At 51.3% G+C, this 23,892-nt stretch overlaps 2 protein-coding genes across 2 annotated transcripts; both read right to left on the reverse strand.

The window, feature by feature from the left end:
• Positions 1–595: 595 nt before the first annotated feature.
• LOC100897245 (forkhead box protein N4) lies at positions 596–17,845 on the reverse strand. Its single transcript, XM_003741887.2, has 6 exons — positions 17,687–17,845; positions 5,655–5,967; positions 4,097–4,273; positions 3,642–3,775; positions 3,235–3,452; positions 596–2,235 (listed from the first exon to the last, which is right to left on the reverse strand). The coding sequence occupies exons 2-6, from the start codon at positions 5,890–5,892 to the stop codon at positions 1,770–1,772; spliced, it is 1,233 nt and encodes a 410-aa protein (XP_003741935.1). The 5' UTR covers positions 5,893–5,967; positions 17,687–17,845; the 3' UTR covers positions 596–1,769.
• A 1,683-nt stretch (positions 17,846–19,528) lies between these two features.
• Bdp1 (transcription factor TFIIIB component B'' homolog Bdp1) lies at positions 19,529–23,799 on the reverse strand. The gene is made up of 10 exons (XM_003741888.2): positions 23,700–23,799; positions 22,900–23,363; positions 22,538–22,756; positions 21,803–21,884; positions 21,543–21,692; positions 21,272–21,423; positions 20,995–21,147; positions 20,503–20,716; positions 20,235–20,378; positions 19,529–20,145 (listed from the first exon to the last, which is right to left on the reverse strand). Exons 1-10 carry the CDS (start codon positions 23,797–23,799, stop codon positions 19,529–19,531), a joined length of 2,295 nt encoding a protein of 764 aa, XP_003741936.1.
• Between the last annotated feature and the right edge of the window lie 93 nt (positions 23,800–23,892).

Below are 23,892 nucleotides of genomic sequence, written 5' to 3' on the forward strand. Positions count from 1 at the left end.
CGGAAGCCACCGAAGCTACAGCAGCAGCGATATCGGCATATCAAGGCGGCCATAGACGCGTGTGCAAGCGCGATTTGTCCGTCTGTTTGCATTTCACTAATTCACAAAAGTATATTTAACAAATATTGTGACTGGCCGTACGTACGTCCGCTCAACGAAAGAAAATGAACTCAAACAGGGAGAATATATTAACAAAACAACAATTGAGTTCACTTCTGAGTGTCACGTCCTCGATGCGCGCCAATCATGTTTTTGTCCACCCTCCCTTCCAGCGAAGAAACTCGTCCCAACGGGATTAAGGTAGTAGAGCTTGCTCCAGCAGTAGTTCCCGGTGGAACAGCGAAGGGAACGGGATACTTGGAAGTAGCCGCCGCCGGCGGAGGAGGATGGGTGGAAGCTAGGGACTCGTTTCAGTGGTGGCACTAATTGTCGTAGCGGATCATGGTAATGGTCATAATGATGATGATAATAATAATCGTAGTAGGTTGTAGTCGCAGTAGTTAGCGCTCACTCTCCTGTGGGCCAGCCTCGCAGAGCTCACAGAGCCATCGGTCTGGATTCCGGTGATACTACGGGATTGAGATCACCGAATGTTGCTGCTCGGACATTCGTCGTTCTGGTATCAGAGCGCATGAATACGCTCGCCTATTTTCACTTGTGTACATGTGCCGTGTACAGGCTCTACTGGAAATTCGCTGATTGACGAGTCTGGCTCGCTTATTAGAACCTAAAAATACCCACTGGGCCTCCCCGAATGAGATTGTCAGAGATGAAAAAATGTTTGAGATACAACTTCAGAGTTTATCGCTTCCAGGTCTTGAGTCGAAAACTCTTCCTGAATACCTGTTCGCATTACGCTCCGCGTACGGTGAGACATCGTATGATACCTAGGTTCCCCCAAAATACAACGTACCAAAACCGCCAAGCCTTGTGTTCACTGTTCTCGGGACCGAACGCTCGGTGAGAACGCGCGATAGACCACAGGTGTTACCCGTTGGCGGAACGTTCGGCCCTTGCTCGATATGGCAGTCGCTTATTAGAGTTCAGCTCCCCCTCCCGCGATCGAGCGGGAGAGAAGAAGGACTTTGGCGAAGTCTCGATTCCACAATTTTGATCTGCCCGTCAATAAGCGAGTTTCGAAACCTTTCGTCGCGGATCCCGGAGATCCTTCCTTTTCACTTTCCCTTATCTTTTTCCTTTCCGTTAACTATGAGACCACATTAACTCGATATACGAAAGCTGACTGAGAAAACTTCCATATAAAGAAACTGATCACAAAAGCAGCAAAATATCAAAAACAGAAAAAAACAAAGCAGCCGTTCGGCTGTAGCTGACGTCATCATCAACAGGGTCCTGAGCCGGTGTCCAGTTTCCGATCCTGCTCCTCAAAGATCTACGTAACTCGAGCACACAGTGACAAATCTCAGAACCGCCGCCGCTCAACTAGCTCAGCTTTCTTCTCTCATTCTAGTACCCTCATCTTTCCCATCGTCTCCTTCTCGCTCGTTCGAAAGATCAACCACCTCCCTTCCTCTGAGCTCAGGAAGGCCTCTTCAACTTTTTCCCCACATCATGCCCCCCTCACAATGGTCGCGGGCCCCAAGTGAATGACACTTCGTTGTGTGTATACGATGTTGTTACGATACGTTGTTGCTGGTCGGCGGCTTGCGCCAGTTCATTGTCCACGGAGCAGTTAATGCATAAAAAAGAGCTTTCGGGTCGTTTCTGTCGTGTTCGGAAGTCGGATCGGGTGGCCTTGCCGATTCCGACTAATTGTAGATTTGAAAGCTCACCTTATCTAAAGCACTATCCATCACTTTGACCTTGACGGCGTTTTCGTCCTGAGACGTCGGCGGAGTGTCCGGCAACATCGCCTCGATGTCTTCTTCGACCGAAGAGACCGTATCTTCCACTTCTTCCTCTTCCTCGTCTTCGGCTCCGTCGAGTTCGGTGTAGAGATCTTTCAAAAAGCCTTTCTCGAGCAGTTCAAGTCGATCGGGCTGAGCCATACTTCGGCGGATATTGGCTGGGTCTTTTTTCGACCATTTCTGCACTTCTTCATCCATCTTGCCCACTTTCGAGGGATTCATCGCCCAGAGACAGCCTTTCCGCTGAGACCCGTTGGGACCGGTGGTGGGTTTTTCGATCTTTTCGAAACATTTGTTCAAAGAGAGATTGTGGCGGACGCTGTTCTTCCACCCGTTTGGAGCGGTCTTGAAGTACGGGAAGTTTTCGCTGTGGGAGATCAAACGGAACGTTACATATCAGTCTGGCCTGACGGGGATGTTCGGGACCTTCGAGACCCAGGAAGAATCAATAATTATGAATGAGTATGAGCGGAGCGAAACCACCCAAATCTGTATATATCCATGATCGTTCTGCGCGTAAGAGGCTTAATCCTCGCGCACGAATGAGCCCGTGGTTTCTGGTGAGGGGAATCGCGGAATAAAATATCACTGAATGAAGAAATCTCAGAGAATTTCTGGGATGGCTCAGGGTACTTCAGGTTCCTCGGGGGCCTTCCAGCCGGACTTTTCACGGAAGATTAGAGAATCATTCAATATTGCGCCATACGCGAACCTGCCGCGCGACTCCGAATTCTATCGAATGCAGCCCAGAGCTCGTGATAAATGAACATTACAGCGGAGGGGAAAGCCGCCGACTCGCCCCCTTCATATGGAAAACGACGAGAATTCTGTTCATTCGCCTTCGCGCGAATCCAAGACCGATGGGAACTAGGTGAGAGGAAGGCGGAGACCGAGTCCGCGCCACGATTTCTGCGAGAATCCCATGTCCTTGAATTGCTCGGAAACTTCCATCGGAATCAGCCTGCCGTGGTAGTACCTCGTGTTCTCGTGGTGCTCTCTCCCTTTCTCCCCATCAAAACCCTTTCCAAGTCTCGTCGCTCAACCCTTTGCTGCCGGCGACGGCGGCCGCTGCCGTCGCAGCAGCGATGACTGGCCTTGAACCTGGTCTTCTGGGTAGCAGTGGCCGGAGAGAGACCTCCCACATCAGCATAACCGAGCACTATATTCGCCAAAACCGCGATCGGGGTGGAAAACTTTGAAGCCTCAGTCAGCACGGGGAGCTATCAAGCGAAGCCCTTGAGAGCCGAGGCCTTTGAATTGAAAATCTCAACTTCCAGACCCGAGTCGGCTGTGACCAGAATCAGCGCGGATGCGCGGATTATCCGAATGTCACGGGATCGAGGAAGGAACGCGGAAGCCAACTTACATCATGAAGTTATAGATTTCGTTGACTGGCAGAGATCCAGTCTTGGAGTTTTTCAGGGCCATCGCGATGAGACATGAATACGAATACGCCGGTTTGGGAAATGCTGATTTGACTCCGTCGGTGCTCGTGGCTGCCGGCTCGGGTGCAGAGGAAGACTCGTGGTCGGGATGATCATTCAGTCTCGATTTTTTGGCCGCCGGCTGCGAGTGTTGACCCGTCTGGAAACACGTGGAACCCGCGTTAGCGCATCGCTCACCGACTTGGTCAGAAGGTTTTCTGCTTCGGTTGATGAAATAATTGTCACGGGACATGTCTTTGTTCAACGGTGTAGATGAAGCTGATAAATCCGGCATACGGAATCCTTTCGGCATCCCATCCAGGGGTAGACGGCGAAAAACGGAACTCACAGAATTAGATTGTCCGAGGAGAGCTTGCACGTTCGATGCAGTGAGCGGTTGAGGTGCTATAGTACCCTGATTGTGGATCAAACCTCCTAATGCCGTGGTTGCCACGATTGGAGTGGCTGCCGATGCCGAGTTTCCTGAAAATTTGTGAAGAAATTCCGCATGAGGTCGGTATCGAGAATCCGGGCCATTAAATGATCGAATCTGTGTTCTTGATCGCAGAAAAATGCGTTCGTGGCCGAGGCCGTACGGCGGCATAAACGGCGGCGACAGAACGCCGATTCATATATATTTTTTTTGTTTCTTCCAACAGCAGCACAGAAAATCGGCGATGAAGTTCTCGGTGACCATCTGCCTCCTGGCAACGGAAACTCAATGCGACCGGAGCGGGGACAGATGTTTCCAAGTGAAAAACGTCGCACTCATATACACGAAGGCTTCCTGAATACGATACTCACCAATCGACAGCGAGGATTGGGACGAATTGTGCGTGGTTGATGTACCGGCAAGCAGGTTAAAACTCCCGACACTCTTCTTTGTCGAGTGTATGACATCACTTGAAATACTGTTGCTCAGTGAGTTGGGCGCTTCCGAAACGCTATTGCTCGCTGCTGCTGCCAGTGATGCCGAGAACGCTGTAATTGAAGGCAAGATACTCTCGATAATGTGTGGATTCGCGCAGATAATTGCAATAATTTTCATTCAGCCTTTCCGCGGGTTTTCTCGAATACCCTACCCATCATGATCGCCGCAACATCCCCTAATTAGCAATGAAATTCCCCCGTCTCCGTTCAGACGAACTCTACGAGTTCCATTTGACGGCCCTTATCTATCAGACTCGTATTCACGATCTCCAACTAGATATCACCGGATAGAATTTCGAAAGCACTACGACCGATCGCAGACTCCGTGGATTCGGATCGTCGTTCAAGCAACACCAGTCGCCAATGTAAACAACGGAGCGGCCGTGAACGCGCCTCCACCATCTGCCTCAACTCGAACTATGAACCCGGAAAACTCTCGAATATCTTCGGGAGGGAAAAGAAAGGAATACGCAGAAACACCGAAAGCTGAGAAATTCTCGAGCGAGCGTCGGGACGAGACGGTAGCTGACGTCCCACGTATTCTGAGGCCTTTCTGCCGAAGCAATCATAGCTTTTCACCAATCCGTCCGTTGCTCTGCTTGCCAACCTGTCTGTCTATTCGCCTGCCAGGCTTGCTAACGACAGTACCTACCGACTGCGCTTACCAGCACAGCCCACAGTGCGTCAATCGAGCCGCAAACATTTCTGAAACAGCTAAGGGTAACAGCGTCGATTCGACTACTGGTAGATAGATTCGAGCCAACACCAATGAGTCGGATGGATGGACGACCGACGGACCGATCGGCCAGCCAGCCCAGCCGGAAAGACAACGAGGCCCCAACAGGCAGATCCACCAAAGTTATGTAGCAACGACAGACACCCACAAACTGACAATTCAGCAAAATGTTTCTCTGAAAAAGGGATGCATTTATCAAAAAACATCCCCGAAACAAAGAGAAAAATGGGATCTTGTCGGCGAAACAAGATATTCTTCTGATTCAGGGCACAATAGGAGACATGGAAAGCGCCGCTCGGAAAAAAAACCCTGAAGAATTTATCAAGAGACCATTATCAACTGAATCCGGTCAGAAAATTATTGCTTTCGGTCAAGTTCGGACCTGATGCTGTCTCGATCGAGTCTCTAGAAGGACCATTTTCGAAAATTGTACAGCGACACATATGTATATGTGGGGATTGAGAGGATGAGGCTTTCCGTCCACGCTTCTCTAACAGGAAGGAAACCGTTCACACGGCCTGCTACAGGCTGCCAACAAGTCAAATCGATTCTTGAAGGACAAGCATTCGGCTGCTCCAGCCTCCCGCCCGCTCGCCCGCAGGCACGCAAGCAAGCGGGCACTGTCAGATACTTATCGCCGCAGTATCAGGAGCGGAGCAAAAATGCTATTTGTGAACAACCACAACAAATACTCACTCAGGGACGGCAGTCCAGTTTGAGGGTTGACCATCAGGCCCACGTCCAAACTGTCGAGATCATTGTGAAGAGGTCCTTGTGAATCGGTGAGCCACGCTGGGTCGAGCGTGTCCAAAGCTCCCATGCCTTCGAGTGGAGGAAGATTAGACGATCCAAGCTCCACTCCACAGCCCAGATCGGTTTGCAGATCGCTCTCGATCATATCGGGCAGAAGGCATGGGTAGTAGAGATCCATCATCAATATTTGTGCATAAAAATGGCAGAAGGAGCCAGTGATCACTAGCTCCTAGCTCCTCCAGTCGAAGCTGAGTTCCTGTGAAAGACAAATGACAAGGATTAGATAAAGCTCATTGGTCAAGAATCCTATAGATATTAAGCGCGGAGAGTAGATGACTCAATCTCTTCAGATCTCTGTGCGTGGTTTCAAGGAAGGAAGGCGGATTCGAAAACCCTGCGCTTCCGGTTCCCCCAGGCCTACATGGCGGCACTCCGGTTTCTGAGCCCCTGCACGATCATCATGAAAGCAAGAATAGGAACTATCGCTCTCGCTGGAAGCGGCGCCGGCGTGGATGAGTGTATGGCTTTCAGAAAGACAATAATTGAATAATCCGATAACAGGAGAAATTGAGAAACTCCAAAATTTCCCGGCGATGAATCTCGCGCGAGGTGCAACTCCAAGTTCGCTGTCGTATGACACCAGGATCGGACTGCCACGCTTTTTTCCAGTTATACGGATCCCCTTACGCAGGGAGTTGCTTCAGGAAATCCGACTGATCATGGCTAGGGTCTTCTGAATCCCAATCAGACCGGTAGTCGATGCAAGGCGAGACGAACCGTTAAGTTGGGCGGATAACGGACTTCGCTGGAGCTCGATACAGCGCGCGCTCACTCCGAGTCTGACAAATCGAATCCCGACTTTCTCGGTCGGTCGATCGCTCTATCTCCCTTTGTCCTCACGAATGAGGGACAGAGGATCTGGATTCTATCCGAAAATCCTCTCGCGGATTCTATCTCCTGAATGATGGATATCCGTTGGCTTACTCCCACAGAGAACACGCTCTCTGAGCTCGGCCGGTGAGTTCCTCTACCACGGGAACAGTGTGCAAAACCTCCGATTCACATTTTTCGCGCAAAGAAATCTAGAAGAAAGATCTCGCACTCACAGTGGAAAATAACCAGCAGCAACGTCTCGAGTACCGGCTGAACAACTCACTGGAAATTGCGGTCGATGTTCGAATCAACGGGTACGGAGCGTTGCGCGGTCCAGATCTCAGATAAGAAGAAGCACGACAGCCGGAACAGTGAACGGTTTGAGATTTTCAAGTTCGAAACACACGCACTCTCGATCCTCGAGGATTAGCTTTGCTTAAATTCGTCGGTTCTGGATCGACCGTCTCATCTATGGGCGCCGCCGTTCTCTCTCACACTCGCTCTCGTCTCTCTGCACTCCGATTCCCTGAGTAGGCTGCGAAATCACTTTGCCATTAGCACAAACTTGGAATGCGCCGTCTTTCCGGGGATGCTCCCGCGGGGGTCGTTCGAACTTCCAATTATCAAGAGCATGCAACCCGAGTCCCGTTTACTCGCATTCAAAAAAAAATGTCCGCGGTCGAACTTCTCACGCGGAGTTCACTACGATTAGATGTCGAAAAAACGAAGAGTGGTCTCATCGGCGAAACGGGGCGAACATGCTCCAAAATACATGGACCCGCAACCGTAGTAGGTATTAACTGCAGAGCAGCTCCTCACCAATTCTGAAGATTCAGAGGGTGGTTCGCCGGCTCGAGGGCTGATTTCGTTCGGCACCCGGCTCGTGTTCAGATGACGGCCTGATGTGTGTCTAACCGCGGTGAAGCGGGTGGGGTGGGGTGCGACGAGAAGGGGTCTTGTGGCTCTCAGAATCCATACGAACTCATCGTTCGCGGAAAATCCATTGTTGAGCAGACCTTCAGAAAGAGGATAGGATCGAAGAGTGTACATCTGAATCGTGCAGAATCGCGGGCAAACTTCGAGCCATCAAACTCGTCTCGAATTTTCTCCTCTCCCGCTAGCTCGATCGATTTTCAGCCGCCGATCGCTTTCTTTTCATATGGACGAACATCACGTTGGTCAATCTCCTCCCTAGAATCCGACGGAGGCATTTACGTTTTCCGGAACAAGGACCGACCGAGCGGTCAGCATGTTTAGCATTGACCGTCGACGTCGCGATTCCCAGGGCACGATCGCGGCACGGATTCGGCAGGAATCTCTGCGCGAAACTTTCAGTCTAGACCCGGACGGACATGAATAGCGCCTGAGAGTACAAGCCTCTCATTCTGTGATGGAGTACGCGACGCGCCCGAGAGACCGTCGATTCGAATTCGAATCCCGGATCATCATCGTCCTAGGATAGGATCACGTGTATTCGAAATGATCGATCGATCTATCTGTCCATCGGTCGGCTATCTCGCTTGCTAGAATACGTACGGCATAATCATTAAATAGAAGTCGGAATTATCTAAGCGATCGCCGTGCTCGAGACGAGACACAGCTGGCGCCAAATTTGAAAAGTGTCGTCCACCGACAAGAGTTCATTGTCAAAGTCACGGTCATCCGCTAGGTCTTTCGCTCCGACGCACACCACTCGTTACAGCAAGCCAGATCGGTCGTGAACAGTTGAGCACTTCTGTGTGTCCATCAGAAGGCTCTACATTGCCTCTTTTATCGCAACAATGGAAGTCTCCGCACAGAACGACGTAAATTGCATGTCGTTTGCGTCATTCAACCTCTCTCCGTTGGTTGGTCGGCGGTTGGTTGGTTGCTAGCTAGCCAGCCAGCTAGCTAGACAGCTTGGTAACTCGGATCGGCCGCCGCTGCAAGCGCCAGAGGGCCCACTAGAGGCCGATGACTCCCCAGAACAAACAAAAGAGGGGAGCAGGGAGGAGGACAGCGACGAGCACGTGTCCGGAATCCACGAGATTCTACAGAATGAAATGAGAACCCATGCTGCGAGCTCCGACAGGAAATCAACGGCTTCTCGCACTAATCTCTGGAATCTCGACAACTGCTGCAAATGAGAACTTGAGAGATAGCCGAGCGTGGCGAACCGCAGGGGTTTCACTGTGCAGATGACTTCCTAATTCGAGAGCCCGCTCGCGGTTTTTCTGAATTCAATCCAGATGGCGGTTCAGACGGCCGAGAAGCCGAAACGGATCGCGCCCTGATCGATATGAGGGTTTAGGCTTCAAAAAATCGATAGACGTTCGATAGGAGTAAACGTCTCCTCGTAGCGACTTGTACGTGTGGATGGATGACACCAATGCGACAACGCACTCCAAAAACCGAAATTATGGCAACACGGAATTTGGCGCGACGGCATTCCTTAACTAGTTGCATCCACCCATTTGATGAGCCATCACAGGACAAACCGCAATGAAACGTATCTATGCGGATCGGAGTATCCCACGTGTAGCGCTGTTGCCGTCGCTGTGGCTGGCAACATTCCGTCGCCGTCCTCAGTTAACATTCCACTCATCAAGCGTTATTTTATGTGTACAAAGGTGTCCAAAGCATAGAGAAGTGGTTTGAAACTTCTGCTGGAATGTTTCATCGAAGTCGCCGCCGCCACGGAGGGCGGCAGCGTCGAATCTGTCTTTTTGAGAAGCACGAACTGCTGACACGCGGAAGAACTTACGTAGATCTCGTCTACGTAGGAACCAGGGGCGTACGGCTGCTCAGAAGAACCCTCAAATCAGGGCAAGCTCGACTTCCTGGAAGTCTAGTCTAAATGCCGAAGTAGCGAACCCGAACGTTGAATGAACGAGAGTGACTGCGATAAGAACGCGTTAGCGCAATGATCGCAAGAGGTTTTTTTCTGGCTCTCAGTCAGCAATGGTCTGCGATCGGCTGTCCTTGGACAGTTCATTCGCCCCATCCCTCTGTGTCCAGTTTCTGTGAAATTTCTCTTCTTGCATTGTTCTTTTCTGATTTCGGCTTTCTGGCGGACTTCTCCCGACGACGACGACGGCGGCGAGGGATCACTCTTTCATTTTTTCGGTTCTCCGTCTTCTTCTGCCGTTGCCCTTTGGCCCTCCCGGTTTGCCCTCTTTGCCATCTCTGCCGAGTTGTTCTACTCTTGGGTCACCTCCCGACCGCTCTCGATTGTCCGTCATCGGATAGAAGTTACTTTTGTTAGTTAGGCCAGCCGCTCAGACCGACGACGAGCCAATACCGAATCACGGGGTTCTTCTATCAGGGCAAGCATGTCTTCGCTTGGCTCGCTGGTCAAGCGGGTAAAGACGGGCGTTTCAGTCAACCAGAAGATGCCGTCCCACCAGACAGAAGTGGGGCCGCATCCATTTTCTGTAGACGACGATCTATGTTGTGTGGGGCTTCTGCTCAACAACGGTTGGGCTGCTTCGGCTGCTGTCAGGAGTCTCACGCGAAGTCGAGGCAACGGGCCGTAGAGAAAGCGAAAGATTTTTAGTTTTTCCTGGCGAGAGACGACGGCGCGAAAGCGACAGCGAGCGAAGAAAATACGGAGAGCAAAAGTTTCTGTACACCTTCACAAGTGTTACAACTGCGGCTGGCGATAGCTGTCGTTATGTGATTAAATACTTCGTTCACCGGGCGTCAATTATCAAGAAATAAATAGTATCTACCGACAGCGGACAGAAGATTTTTCGGTCCTGCATCCGCGGCGGTCCCGGTGATAGTCGTTCCCACAGGAACCCGGTCGAATCTTATCGGAGCTTCATTCGTTAAGTGAAGTTATCAAATCGTCATCAAGCTTAAGCCGAATCGGGCTCAAAGAACAAGGTGTCCGCGGCGGTCTTTCCTCGTCTGACCGGAGAAAATTCTCAGATATCAATCGGCAGCCTAGTATGAGGATGTTCCCCCATCATCCGAGAATTTCGAGCCTGGCAACTGATTTCAACTTTCACGAAGATCTGAGGAGTCGTTATCGCGTCTCAGTTCGTGTCAAGAGATCGTTTCTCAAGCTACAAGGAGCTTTCAGCTGAGAGTCGAGTCAGGCCGGGAGAAACCGATCTCGACCAAAGTTCAAAATAGCAATCAGAGCAGCGAAATCGATAGTTTAGGAGTGACAAGCTCATTTTCTGTTAGATTCGATCGATCGCGGCACCGATCGCCAAAACAGCACGCCGCGGCGAAATCATATGGCCGTGAAAGTTCATTCGACTCTCTGTCAAGGTGGAGATTCTCGCAACGCCTGACGTAAAATGCTGGGAACCGAAGATTCCGATATCCCACGGTCGTCTCCATCGATCTTATCCGACCACTTTCAGGGAACCTTCTGCAGAAAGTGACACCGGGAATGGATTAAATTCTCTCTGCCGCTCCTCAAATTTTCACCGGGGCGAGAAGATTCATCGAAGTTGAATAAATTCCTTCTCCACCCTCAGCCCGCCAGTGCTGATGATCCGGAGGAATTCGGTGATAGAGACAGAACTTCCGTCTGCTTCGACCTAGAATTATAACGCAGCAGAGCCGCTTTCTTCGACTCGAGTATCCTGTGATACACTTCGCATCAGTTAGCGGTGAAAAGCCTGCGCGCAGTCTCATATATGTATGTGTATGTGTACGGTGTGAGCCCGATAATCTCCACTCAGTGCCGGATAGACGAGCGCTCTATGGATCCGAGATCTCCGATAATTCTTGTCGTGCTCAATCGTCCGCATTGTTCCGTGGATGAAGTCTCGCGCAAGCTTATGATGCTTGTCTAGGTCCGAAACCAAGTTTTTGAGGTACACAAATCGATCACCAAACCGATCTCGACGATTCCGTCTGAGAGCAGGCAGTGTGAGCCTCCTGTTTCGGTTAGACGGCGAATTGACCGCGGAGCGCTGTTTTTGGAACTGTATTTTTTTTAACGCGCTCACACGGCTTCGTTCGTTGCCTCTTTAGGAGCCATTGTCTACTGCCCTCACTGACGAAAATTGAAGCTGGCTACTTCGAGAGGCATCTAATCATCCATGAGAGGTATGATAAGGCTGAGGAGATACGAGTGTGGTGAGAGCGACACTTACTGGCGAAAACTCGTGGGAACGTCGGCGTGAATCACGCTTCGATAGTAGTCCTGAATAATTTGTGCACTATTCACATTTTGCGAGTGATGACACTGTCGTCAGTGAGGGCTCAGCTCGGAGAATAGGTAGACACATGAAGAGCATCAGGTTGTCGCCTGACAAGGCTTCGGAATGTCAGAAACGGAACAACAAACCGGGACCGGGGTTTTCGGTCGCAGTTTGGTAAAGTCTCACACGGGTGGGTCGACAGAGGATGAACACGCGCGCAGAAGCCTAACTTGAACGATTTCGGTGGCCGGTATTTACGTCGGTCTGTCCATCAGCACTTTCTTTCTCCTTATTTGAGTGAGCGGAACTACGAAAAATGAAGAAAAAGAGCGAGAGAGAGAGAACGAGACACCGTGTTGTGCGCCGTTTGGCAGCACGTTCTGCTGATGATGGTGATCTCCCGAATGCGGAGATGGAAACGGGCGAGAGAACAACCAGCTGACGATCAACAGCAACGACAACAACAACAGGAATTACCAATCGGCGGCCGCCGATGTTGCCGCAGATGACTGCTGCAGCCAACCACCGAGTTTGTGAGGAAGATGATGACGGTGGGGATAAAATATGAGGAGGAGGTCGACGGCAGCAGGAATGGGGAAAAGGAGAGAATCGCGAGAATGTGAAGAAGGACGGAGAATGCGATACCGGCGAAACAACGGAAATGTCGGGACTGCAGGTGAAAGGGCGGATGACAGCTGGGAATTCTAGTCGGCGACCGATGGTCACTCAATAAGGATTCGCTTTCAGAATTCAGTCGGGAGGATTCAGTTACAGCAGTCGACCCCACCGAACAGGCCGGTTCCCTCACCTTCTCTCATCCATTTATCCTGCTCTCTCTCTCATTCATTCATCCTGGTCCCCCTTCCTGTCTGGTCCTCTCTCGTACCCTATCTCCACGACCTCCTCTCCCATCCCTGACTCACATTCAGACATATTAGAGTGCAAAGCGGACCAACACCCCACCCGGTGTTGAGGAGGAGGAGGAGGACAACGGGGGACGAGCACGAAAAAGAGAACAAGGAGGAAAAAAGGAGGAGGCAGACGACCAATTCGAGCCGGCGTAGAGGGCGCTCCAACATCAAATCCCGTTGCTTCTTCTACTGCCACCACCGAAGCCGCTAGGATTGCACTGAGTCAAATCTCTAATTATGCACTCTCCCGTTTCTGCCATTCTTCACTGAGAAGCCCTGTTCCCTATACCCCTCCCCTGTGACCTCTCAAAACACATGGGTTTACCACCAGACGATGGGGGAAGATCCAGAAACGTTTACGAGCTTTTGCGAGACACGCGAATGGTCCGCCTTTGTGTCCACACAGCGCTTATACCGTCTTCGGGGATCAGGGATATCGGGGACCGGGTATTATGTAATGCTCGTCCTTCGGATTTCCGTGTGACTACTCATCGTGACAGGTTGCGTGACGGGAATCCGTGCCCCCGGGAAACATCGCCCGGGAGAATCGTCGAGTACAAAAGTATCGGGGATCTTCTCCCCTTATGGAGAAACATGCGACGCGCCTCAATCAACATGATTCCCATTCCTTCGGAAACGCGAGAGAAATAACAGTCGATGGAAGTCGCTTGAGGACCTCCTGCTTGAATATCCGAATATCGTTCGGTCTTCCCCATTCGCCGAGCGGGAAAGGATTCGAATGAGTGGAATCACAGTGGAATGCCTTAACTCGTATCGATTCACAACAGTCTGTATCAATAAGCGGTGCTGATAGCTGCTCAAAGAGATAGGATGGGGAGCGTATGAATTATCGAACGGTCGAATTCACTCGTTCGTTCGTCGTTCTGTCAGTGGGTCCGTCCCGAAGCTGCTGTTTCAGTGACAGGACCATGCCGGCGACAACCACCCTCGCCGCTTGATGGACTGACTGGCTGGCTCGCTCACTCACGGCATGCTGCTTGCTTGACCGTCGCTCGACCGACCGACCGACCGAATGAACGAGAGAGCGAACGAACGGAGGAAGCAACCGACCGACCGACCAGCTAACGAATGAAACCCCGAACCCCTAACTGACTGGCTGAGCCAGGGAGCAGACCCATCCACCCAGCATCCTTCGCTAAGCTTCTAGAGTCGTCGCCATTACCGCCGCCGCCGCCATAGCCACCACTACCACCTCCTCTCGCTCAGGTACAGGGCCGCTAGGTAGGTAGGTCGCTCGGCAGTTCGTCAGCTACCTCCCCACCTTCCCCCTCCCTCCCGGTCGGTCCGTCGCACGGCCAGCCAGCCTGCCAGCCAACCCTCGAAAGAGGCTCCTTCGGGGTTCGACCAGAGCGTTCTTCGTGGATAGGATCACCTTAGTGCTGAGCACAACGGCGCCGGCAAGCGACCTTCGAGCCTGAGGAACCGAACCGATTCAGTGAATTTCGGACGACGACGACGACTACCAACACCACCATCAGCCTCGGCAGTTCGAGTTGTAGCGAATTTTAAACGAGAGAAGAAATACTGTAAACACACGAACGCGGACACACGGCATCGACAACCTGTACGTGTGTGTGTGTTATTATTCTCCATCCGTACATCTGACATCTACCGGATCGAATAGGAATCCGCAAAAGTTTCGGAAGCCGTATTTTTTTTTCGTTTATTTCGCACTGTAACTTCTGGATGACTCCCGGAATTCGGCACGGCGAACATCCACCCCCGATGTCGGCACGACCTCTTGTACTCTTTCTGTTGCAGCCCGCAAACGAGTAGGCCATCTCGAGTACGATCGACTGCACATCGGCTAATGGTCCCGTAGGGCTCGAGCTCCTGGGGTTCGGAGAACAAGCGGAGGATTTTTCTTCTATTCTTCGTTCGTTCAACATATGGTCGCTCTCACGATCCTCCCGTTCGTTTGCTCGCCAACTCACGAAGTCTCTCCGAGCTCTTTCACTAAAACTGTTCCCGTCTCGTGAGCCGAAGCCTTGCTGGCAAATGGCAAGTGTCAAGCAAAACGAGACACTCGTTTTGCGAAGACATGAATGACCGAGTCTCTCAATGATCAGAGGGAACTCGGCCAGAATGACGATACGTACAATAAGCCCCTCAGGTAGAAAGCGGAATTTCTCGCGTACGAAAGACAATCGGGAGAATCCGAGATCTTCGACGAAATATCGCTTCCGGAGAGCTCCAGACTCAGAGTTCTTCCGAAATGTTCGTCGAATCGGGTGAACGACAACGAGTCCACGGCGAAGGAGGACTGGACACGGTGTCGACGAAATTAGGCATGCCATTCAAAATCCAAAACAAAGAATGGCACTGTTGCTCTGCCTCGCCACCGCTGCTACAACAGAAAACAAGAGGTTGTCGCCCTGAGATATCCCGATCGGATCAGGACTTGACGACGAATCGCAGAGTGACGGGCTGACTGGCTGTTCTTAGTCGGCGCACCGACCGCTCGACCGACCGTAGTGTTCGCACAGCAGCGCGTCACGAGTCCGCTATCGGGATGTTCCAACACCAGACAAGGGGTCCATCCTTTACGCCATTAATTCGTCAGTTTCAACATCCTTATCGCCTGGCGTACAGATCCATGATTCTTTCCAGCGGGATGAGTCACCGGTTTTGACGTTCCACTCAGCCAGTCGATCGGCCAGTGAGTGTGTTCGGAATACCGAGTGAGCAGAACGGCACCGACTCAACATTTCCGCGCTATCGTCATCGTAGACTCTGGCCAAACCTCTGGCTCTGAGCCCGCTCGTGATCCCGTGTAGAATTCACTTCGAGAAACGTGAGCGATTCGCGATGACATGAATGCCACTCCGTGGCACTCCGAAATTCCGGTCTTCGTAATTCGATGGCGGATACGAAGCCCGGTAAGGCATTCCACGAAGTGGAATCCAGAATGGCTTGGAGGTGAGACGGGGGTTCCCCAAAGGCCGACTCCCGAGTCCTCGCGCAGAGTCTCGCCAGAAAATAAAAGACCCGGTTGTAAATCTCCGGCAAGTACGTCCGCTCCCACTCGATATAAACATCCCCTCAATTCGAGTTCATGATTCGCTTGTCTCATAGACTTCCGAGCTTTCCGGAGTCGGTAAAAAATGCTTCATCACGCCCTGTATCTCCATCTCAAACCAAATTCATGACCGAGCTTCTCGGTCCGTCTACGACCGGGTTCTGTCAAAGACCGAACATTGATGTTCTAATTGAAGAGCATTCTCATCGGAAAATTCCCCTCTCGAGGGAAGACACGAGCGAGCGACAGGTCCGGGAGCTGGATTCGATCGTGATCATTACTACCTAGTATTTTCCTCGTCTTCTGAAACCCTCGCATCAGAAACGACTTCCACGGGATCGTGAGTCATTTTCCTAGATCTCATACCTTTAGTCATGAGGGGTCGAATTCATGGTTCTCATCATCGGATATTCCGAATGCCAAAGGTGAAGTGAAGACGAGGAGAAAGAAGAATTCTGAGATTTGAAGCCCGACTCGGAATTCTGAGATCCACCGAAGCAGCCACACGCCGCGCGTTCGTCGAGCAGCGGACTTGAAGCGAAAAAAAATCGTGGCCATCCTCTCCGGAACGAAGCTTAAACCCGACAATCAGCTGTGGCAGAGCTTGAAGCTCGTCGTAAGGCCGGCTTCATCACGGAAAGAGAGAATCCGCCAGTTGCGATGGTAGATGGGAGGAGGTACTTTTTTCTTTTTATGAAACAGCTGGTCTGAACAGCTGAGTTAACCGGCTTTCAGAAGGTCGCTGAGGGAACGATAGGGGATCCCAAATAATTCACCAACGGCTTCAAGGTTTGCGCCAGCTCGGAAATCAGTGGCAGCATCGCTCACTCGCTCGTGAATCGGTGAACGAGTTTTCAGTGATTATTCACGGACGGAGATCCACGGGAGAATACGCCCCATTCAAGGAAAAATCACTGATTTCTTCCCGATGATATCTTCACGACTAGAATCGCAGTGTCTCTTTCAAGTGCGGGAGGCCCGGGACGAACATGTCGATCCTAATCGACGGCCTTAGACTAATTGAGATCGCGAGTATCCACCGGAAATTTTCGAATAAGCGCTCCGCAGAAGTCTCATAGCCAGGCCTGCTAACTAACTGTTGAACGTGGTCCTGAATAAGCGAGCAGCAGAAGTTGATTCTCAGTCTGCAGTAAGTCGATGAGGTTGGGCCTCCGACTGCACCGGGCGGCACGACAACGTCATTCAAAGGAACGTTGTTCTGCGCCGAGCGCGACCGCCTGATGTAAACACTGCGCGGTGCCAGAAAACTCTGTCCAGCAGCGAGATTCGACTGACAAAGTTTCCTCTCTTGATAATTCACAAGTTTCCTCCCCCTCACTCAGCTCCGATCACAACGGTTCCTCGATATCTTCTTCTTTGAGGAGCAGAGAGCATCCCGATCATTCCCGTGCGCTATATCGCTCTCAGCTGCTACTTCACTCGGCGCTCGAAATTGAAGACGGAGCTTTCGACGTTCTTGGCCGGATCGAGCCGAAAGATTTTTCACGCCCCTGGATATGGCTGCGGGTCGAGCCTAGGACGAAGTTGAATTCGAGAGCCTCCTTCCTTAGCCCTAACCTCTCCAGGTTCACCAGTAGGTCGCCTGTCGGTTGTCATTCGCAGCTGACATCCGTGCAAAGTCGCTCGCCGAGCTCGTTCCCGCACAAGAGCTCAGACCGCGAGCCGGTCTTCCGCGCAGCTCAGTTCTTGCGGCATTGGATCGGTTCCGCAAGAAGGTTCACTGCCGTCGGCTCCGAACTACAGACACGGTCGCTCTACCGGATCGCGCCGAGATCGGTTTTTGTCGATAGCTCCGAAGCACTGGTCGCATGTCAGCGCTAGCGCTGACGACGTGAGCCTCCGCGGCGACGAATTGAAAGGTTGTCATAAGGGTGAGAACGCGATTTCGACTGAAAACCGTTCGGTCGAGCGCCGATCGGCGGCAAAATTTGTCGTCGGCGAGTGGAGAGCTTCTACGCGCGAAACCTGAAATTTTGCTCAACTTACCGTTAGTGTCGTGGCGTGAAACAATGATAGCCTGGCCGAGCTAATGATGGTTTACTTCTACGGGCACTGCTATGAAAGAATTATTCGCGAATTTCCCGCGGAGTTCCCCTGCTTTTCGTTGCGAGTGGTAGATCTCCCCACTGGCGATAGAACTGCTGCTGTCTCCGGTTCAAAACCTTCATTCTTTCCATTGGACAGCAGGCGGGTCACGTGACTCGTGGAGCGCTTCTCATTGGCCGCCGGCCGCCATGTTGGAGAAAGGACTTCAAACACTGGACCTGAAATCCGGCTTGAGCGCCTTCATGACTGGAAGTCGTGATCATTGTACGTGAATACGCTCACTGAAGTTTGCGCACGCATTTGTATCATCACGTTCCTCCGGGGAGGCGGGAGACAATGATTGAGGACTGGAATTTCCAAAAATTTTCTCTGTTTTCGGAAGGGTGAATACAATGATGCCCATGATCATTGATGGGGAGTCCACCGATCCCGGGCGGCTGCCTTATTTCTCGAACCTCTTTTCTCCTTCCCATAGGAGATCGATGCTTAGTGATCGTCCTCGACCGCATTGAATCCAACCGCTCAAAGACCCTGTCTCGAAAAGGGAATGCCGAGCGGCAATGTCAATGAAAGGGAATCCCCACGAGTTCGGAGCTCTTCATTTTCGAACGGAGGAGCGGAATCGATGGAGCCTTTGTCATCTGAGCATTAATTCAGTCAAGTTGCTTCTGCCGCGCGAAGAGAGGAGTAACGTTACATTTCCGAGGCTAAGTGATTTCCAGAGGACCCATTTCACGGCAGCCCTCGGCGACGCAGCCTCAGGAACGATCGACGAGCCTGCTAGAGACTGACGGAGCAAGTCGCAGACACAGGGAATGTTCGTTCGCAGTGCTCTTGAAGAACTTAGAATATCCGACAGTGTATCGCACTGTGATCTTCTTTCTCTCAACGAAGGAAGTATCTCCCGCGAGAACTGCGCGTGATCGACCCGCGCGGTCCGGGATCGCTGAGAAAGCTCATGGGCACGGTGGCGCCATCTGGGCCTCCCGGTGGAGTCTATTCTCCGAATCACAAATCCCGCTGTATAAGCCTTCAATCTCGAAGCTACTGGGATCAGGACTATGGGCGATCCTTGGTTCCTAGATTCCTCATCAATGCTGTTCCTTTTCAGGGTCCATACGATAGATTCCGGCTCCTTGATTTCTTCTCGGCACCACAACCCTCGGCGAAAAGCTGGAGTCGGAGGCCAAAATGATGTGCAGCGTTGCTCAATATCATAGGCGCAATTCTACACGCTCCCCCGGATTTCTGGGTGATCTCATGGCTCTCGACGATATGGAGCCACTCGATCGGAATCGATGAGACTTGTCCGAGTTTTGAGTTTTTAAATCATGCACTCGGGTTTTCAGGCTTTCAGCTCGAAATGTCTCTTTTTATTCCGCTAGGTTCCAGGTAACGGGTCAAAATGTACACAAAGTCCGGCGTTGGATGAATCGAATTCCCCCTAATTTAAACACATATCCTTGACACCGGAGATCGAAGTGATTCGGGTCGCATGGCTTCATTTATCACTGTTCTCGATTGAGATTGTCACCGGATAATGAGCTTTCGGAGATCGAGTTCGCGAGATTCGAATAAATAGATTTGTCCATTCTCCTGCGCGGCGACCACTAGTAAGGGATTGGTTATATCTCATGACGCTCTTTTCACATTTCTACATTCGTTCAGGTAACGAGTTCACAAATTGCTGCAGAGCCTTCACGGACTAATCCGCGAGCGACTACCCGTGCCTTCGCAAGACCAAGCTGTTGGGGCAGTCAATCGATAAACGATTTCTGTGGCTCAAGAATCGTTCTTTCTTATAGCGTCGGGCTTCCTTCTCGCAACCGGACTCAGAACCGTCCCCCTAGTTTTCGCTGCTCCAATCGGACGGATGATTCTGTTCGATATGGGTCGCCTCGGAAGAACCAATTTGGGCTGAGGTGTCGGCGACGAAAGTGCCAGAGCCTTTTTCGATTCCTCGGAGTCATCCCTGCCCGGTCCTCCTTCCTTGGACGTGGGTTCCGCTTCTGCTGGACTTGTGATTGGAGGGCGGATCGAATCTCTCGTCGGGCTCGGCTGCTCCGACGATTGAGCTTCGGATAATGTCTCTCGAGCTGCTTGAGGGCTAACATTGATCGATTTAAACGCTTCAGACGAAGCATCAGGAAGATCGCGTGCTGGAGCGGGGCTCTCAACATTTCGGCAGGGCTCTTCAAGGCAAGGATTTCCCGGAGGGGGAGCGTCCGAGGAAGTGGGAGGAGCATCCATTCCCCCAGGACACGTCCGAGAATCCGTTTCCGATTTCTGTTCCTCCGATGGCGCACTAGTTTTATTTACCTCCGGAAGCGTTCTGACCGGAGCCGTCACAGCTAAGCTTCTTGCGCTGGTTCTCTTCAGGAGTTCTGGTCGGATGGCAGCTGAGGAACCAAAAGGCAGAATTTGGGAAAAACTGGCACCTAGAGCCTCGTGTAAAATTCGGAAAAGTCGGAAAAATCGTATTTCTTACCTTTTCGAATCCGGGGTTTGAAAACAGGTGCACAAACTTTGGGTTTCGGATTCTGGGGCTTTGATTCAGTCCTCGTTCCTTTCTGTGTCTCGAACACCGTAGGATTCGTCTCGGCCTCAGGCTCGGTGAGGTCTTGCTTTGATTCTAAGGGAAGGAAAAAAATCGTTGGTCCTTCCACGCTAGAATCGATGGTATTGCGATGGTAAGTATTGCGTCGAGCGGCCCAGCAAGCTCAGGATGAGAGAGTCTGACAAGGCGATAGATTTACCTTGTAGTTGAGTTCCTCGCGTGATTTGAGACATCTCGTCAATGACTTCTGATGGGACCTCGAAAACTTTGGAGCCTTCGTCATCGGATTTTTTCGGGCTTGCTTTCCGGCTAGCTACTGCATCGACGGTTGAGACTGTATCTGGTGCAGGTTCTACTGTTTGTTCCGGTCTTTCCTCTGCTACCTTCGGTACTTCGGTATTCGCCTCGTTGCTCTGAAAACACGTTCATTTGATAATTGTTATAAGCAGGACTAGGATATTCATTTTAGGGGCCTTGTGCACACTCTCCTGTATCGCGTGGAGCTACTCGGCTGCCGTATCTTGCCAAGCAAGCACTTCTTTGAGCGGTAGATGCACCACCCCGGTATTTTTTTTTTGGAATTAACAAGTCTGATTTTTCGCAGCCATTTTCAAAGGGCTTCGTGAAGCTTGGTTTGAAAATCGGCGCGGAATTTTCGACAATCATGTCCGATACGCGAATGGGGTCCCACCTTTCGTTCCTCCGTCTGAAGCTTCGGAGCGTCCTCCGACTCATGTGAGCTCTCGTTCAGCACGGAGTAATCGACCCTGGCACGATTCCTCTTCGGCCTCGACACTTGGAGCGGATCGTGTTTTTCGCCGAGGGATCCTTCAGTGATCGCCAACTGTAAATGATTATTAGTTATTAGATTTCACTAAGATTGACAGATGCTAGGCGAGCCTTCCCGTACGTCGGGGGCCTGCCGGGGCGGAAAAATTTCTGCTCATCGACAGATTGCTTATGCCTACCAGCTCTTTTTCGGGCGAATCTGTTGCTCTGGGTTTCCTTTTTCGCGAGCCTCGCGCTCCACCTCTGGAGTTCTTGGTTTTCTGAGGCTCGTCGTCGTCTTTCGCGATGTCTTCCACTTCAAACTCAGTGTAGTCGAATTGTGTAGGGTGATCTGACGGAAAGGAAAATGCCCGTTCAGAGCTCTGCATCAGAATCCGGGGAGTCGCTTTCTCCCCCGACTTGCGTCACGCTGGTGGTCTCGAGAAGATTATGCTGAGAAACTTAACTCACGGATGGCTTTGTCGATGAGGGGAGCATTGGATTTCTCTTCACGTTTAAATTTATTCTTCAAATCTTGCCGAGACCTCGACGGGAAGAACTGCGTCATCAATGTGAAATCTGTCCCACATATACTCAACGCACGATAGAATTTCGATGTTTCTGCAATGTCAGAGCGGAAGTGATTTCGAGAGCAGTCTGGATCAAGATTTGACACTGTGCAAGTACCATTCCACGATATGAATTCTCAATGGTGAAGAGGGCTTCCTCACCTATTGAAGTCCATGTGCACTTCTTCATTTTTTTAGTCTTGAACGAGTTGTACCGCGCTTTGCCTGCCTCTTCGACAGTCACCTTGAATTAGGCAGGGGAGGAGATTAAGACGATGAGTACTTCAACGATGAGTCCTGAGAGGCCTCAGAATTCAGACTCGTGCACCTATATCGCTGGCCCGGAGTCCATGCGAGTGAACGAGCACGAAATCAGGTCGAGCTAGAGAACTCTCCGTACACTCCCACACCAGGAAAAGCAAGGACGAAACTCCGGGTTCATTTTCGTATAACTTCTATGTGGACGGAAATACGAGATTCGAAGCGGTCAGAATGGATGAAGTAGGTGAGTACATATGCCAATTCGAGTTTGAGGACAAGCGGGGATTCGCGAATGTGACTTAATACATCTCCTCGTAATGCAAAAACGAAACTCCGGGTTCATTTTCGTATAACTTCGATGTGGACGGAAGTAGGGGATTCGAAGAGGTCAGAATGGATGAAGTAGGTGAGTGCATATGCCAATTCGAGTTTGAGGACAAGCGGGGGATTCGCGAATGTGACTCAATACATCTCCTCGTAATGTCAGCGGTCAAATAGACATGTACATAAACTAGCCTCAGCGGTCACATTTGAGAGAAGGTGTGCACATGTATTACCATCCGCTTCGTTGTAGATGAATGTGCATTAGAACCCGAGTCCACTCCTGGTGTAATAGAGCAGTCACGAGAGATTTACCTTCAATTTATGTTTACTCTCCACCGGATTCGGCCGTCGAATCACCAAAGATGTCTCGTCGATCTGGATTTCACCATCCGGACCCACAACGACACGGGGACCCATGACTTCGTCCTCCGCGGGGCCCTTCGTATCATTGGTAGAGTCCGTCGTGCTGGATTCTTCTTCTAGTTCCGGCTCCAGGGACTGCTCCTCCAATCTCTCCACGAGCTTCTCCTGCTGAGGACGACAACAACGACAACTTTTCAGCTCGTCGGAACGATGCTATCCGTACATTCACCACGGTATAATGGTATCCATTATCAGTCATCAGTATACTGAGTCTTGTGGTCCGTCTACTGTTCGAGAGGCTTTCTACTCACCTCGGACGCTTTTCTTTTCATCGGAGCCCCGGGAGGATTGTAATAAATTAGGTCTAACATAGTCAATTTCGATGTGTCGATCGGCTCCCGGACCTTCCCGAACCGTCGCCGTGAAGCCATTAGCATTTCCCGGAACTCGTCCGCTTTTTTTGATGCTCTCCGCTCACGTCGAGCTTGGAGCGGAGCTGCCACCTCGACCTCGAGGTTCGTATTTGCTGTCTTGGGGCTACTGTCCGTCGCATCTTGACACACCGGCAGGCTCACCACCAATTCTTTGGCTGATGGGGGCTCTTGAACGACGTTCGTCGGATTCCTGAATCCCCGACTTTCTTCCGCATCCTCGGCTGGAGATGGTGTCCTGATTCGTCTTGGCGGGGGTGGATCTTCAAATTCTCCTCTTCGAGCAGGATCTGGTGGTGGCGGCATGGAATCATTTCCCGCGGGAGCTTTAACCTGATCCCCACCTAGGGGGAAACATCGACATCATTTCCACCGTTTCGTATACTCCATGAAAACTTGTTGGAGCCCTGAACAGCACTGAAGTAAGGGGTTTTCTGTGAATTGGAACCAGTCCGAGAAACTGACCGGATGCATGCTCAAGAAAATTGAGAAAGCCTCGGGGAGAAAGATTATGGAGCTAACGCATTCGATCTAAAAGCACGTGCTCCGGTGATGCCGGGAGCATCTCTGAATTTGTGTTCGACGTTGAGACCTATCCCGGGGCCCTCAAGCTCCGTCGGGACCCGACACTCAACTCGGTACCCCGTCTCGAGGAGCTTCCGTTCTTCGAGAACACTTACTGTCTGGAGTCTTCGGAATCTGCGGTTGCGTTTGCTGGGGATTGCTCTGCTTAACCGAAGGGCCCAGCTTCGGCTTTATCATCATCTTCGCTCGTCTCATGGTGCCGTTTTTTTTTGCTTGCTCGGTTTCCAGCGATCAAATTACGTCACAAATCATCCATCTCTCCGGTTCACATAATGCCAGCTGGAACTT

The sequence above is a fragment of the Galendromus occidentalis genome, unplaced genomic scaffold, assembly GCF_000255335.2.
Source record: "Galendromus occidentalis unplaced genomic scaffold, Mocc_1.1 scf7180000077213, whole genome shotgun sequence".
Lineage (NCBI taxonomy): Eukaryota > Metazoa > Arthropoda > Arachnida > Mesostigmata > Phytoseiidae > Galendromus > Galendromus occidentalis.

Bases quoted from the DNA above. Each gene is read 5' to 3' on its own strand.
- Bdp1 (XM_003741888.2), bottom strand. From the start codon at position 23,799: ATGAGACGAGCGAAGATGATGATAAAGCCGAAGCTGGGCCCTTCGGTT. The intron at 21,693-21,802 runs GTGAGGAAGCCC...CTGACATTGCAG, and splicing joins GTGCACATGGACTTCAATAG to AAACATCGAAATTCTATCGT. The intron at 20,146-20,234 runs GTAAGAAATACG...TTGGTTCCTCAG, and splicing joins CAAACCCCGGATTCGAAAAG to CTGCCATCCGACCAGAACTC.
- LOC100897245 (XM_003741887.2), bottom strand. From the start codon at position 5,892: ATGATGGATCTCTACTACCCATGCCTTCTGCCCGATATGATCGAGAGC. The intron at 3,453-3,641 runs GTGAGTTCCGTT...ACGTGTTTCCAG, and splicing joins TCCTCGGACAATCTAATTCT to ACGGGTCAACACTCGCAGCC. The intron at 2,236-3,234 runs GTAAGTTGGCTT...GATCTCCCACAG, and splicing joins GAAATCTATAACTTCATGAT to CGAAAACTTCCCGTACTTCA.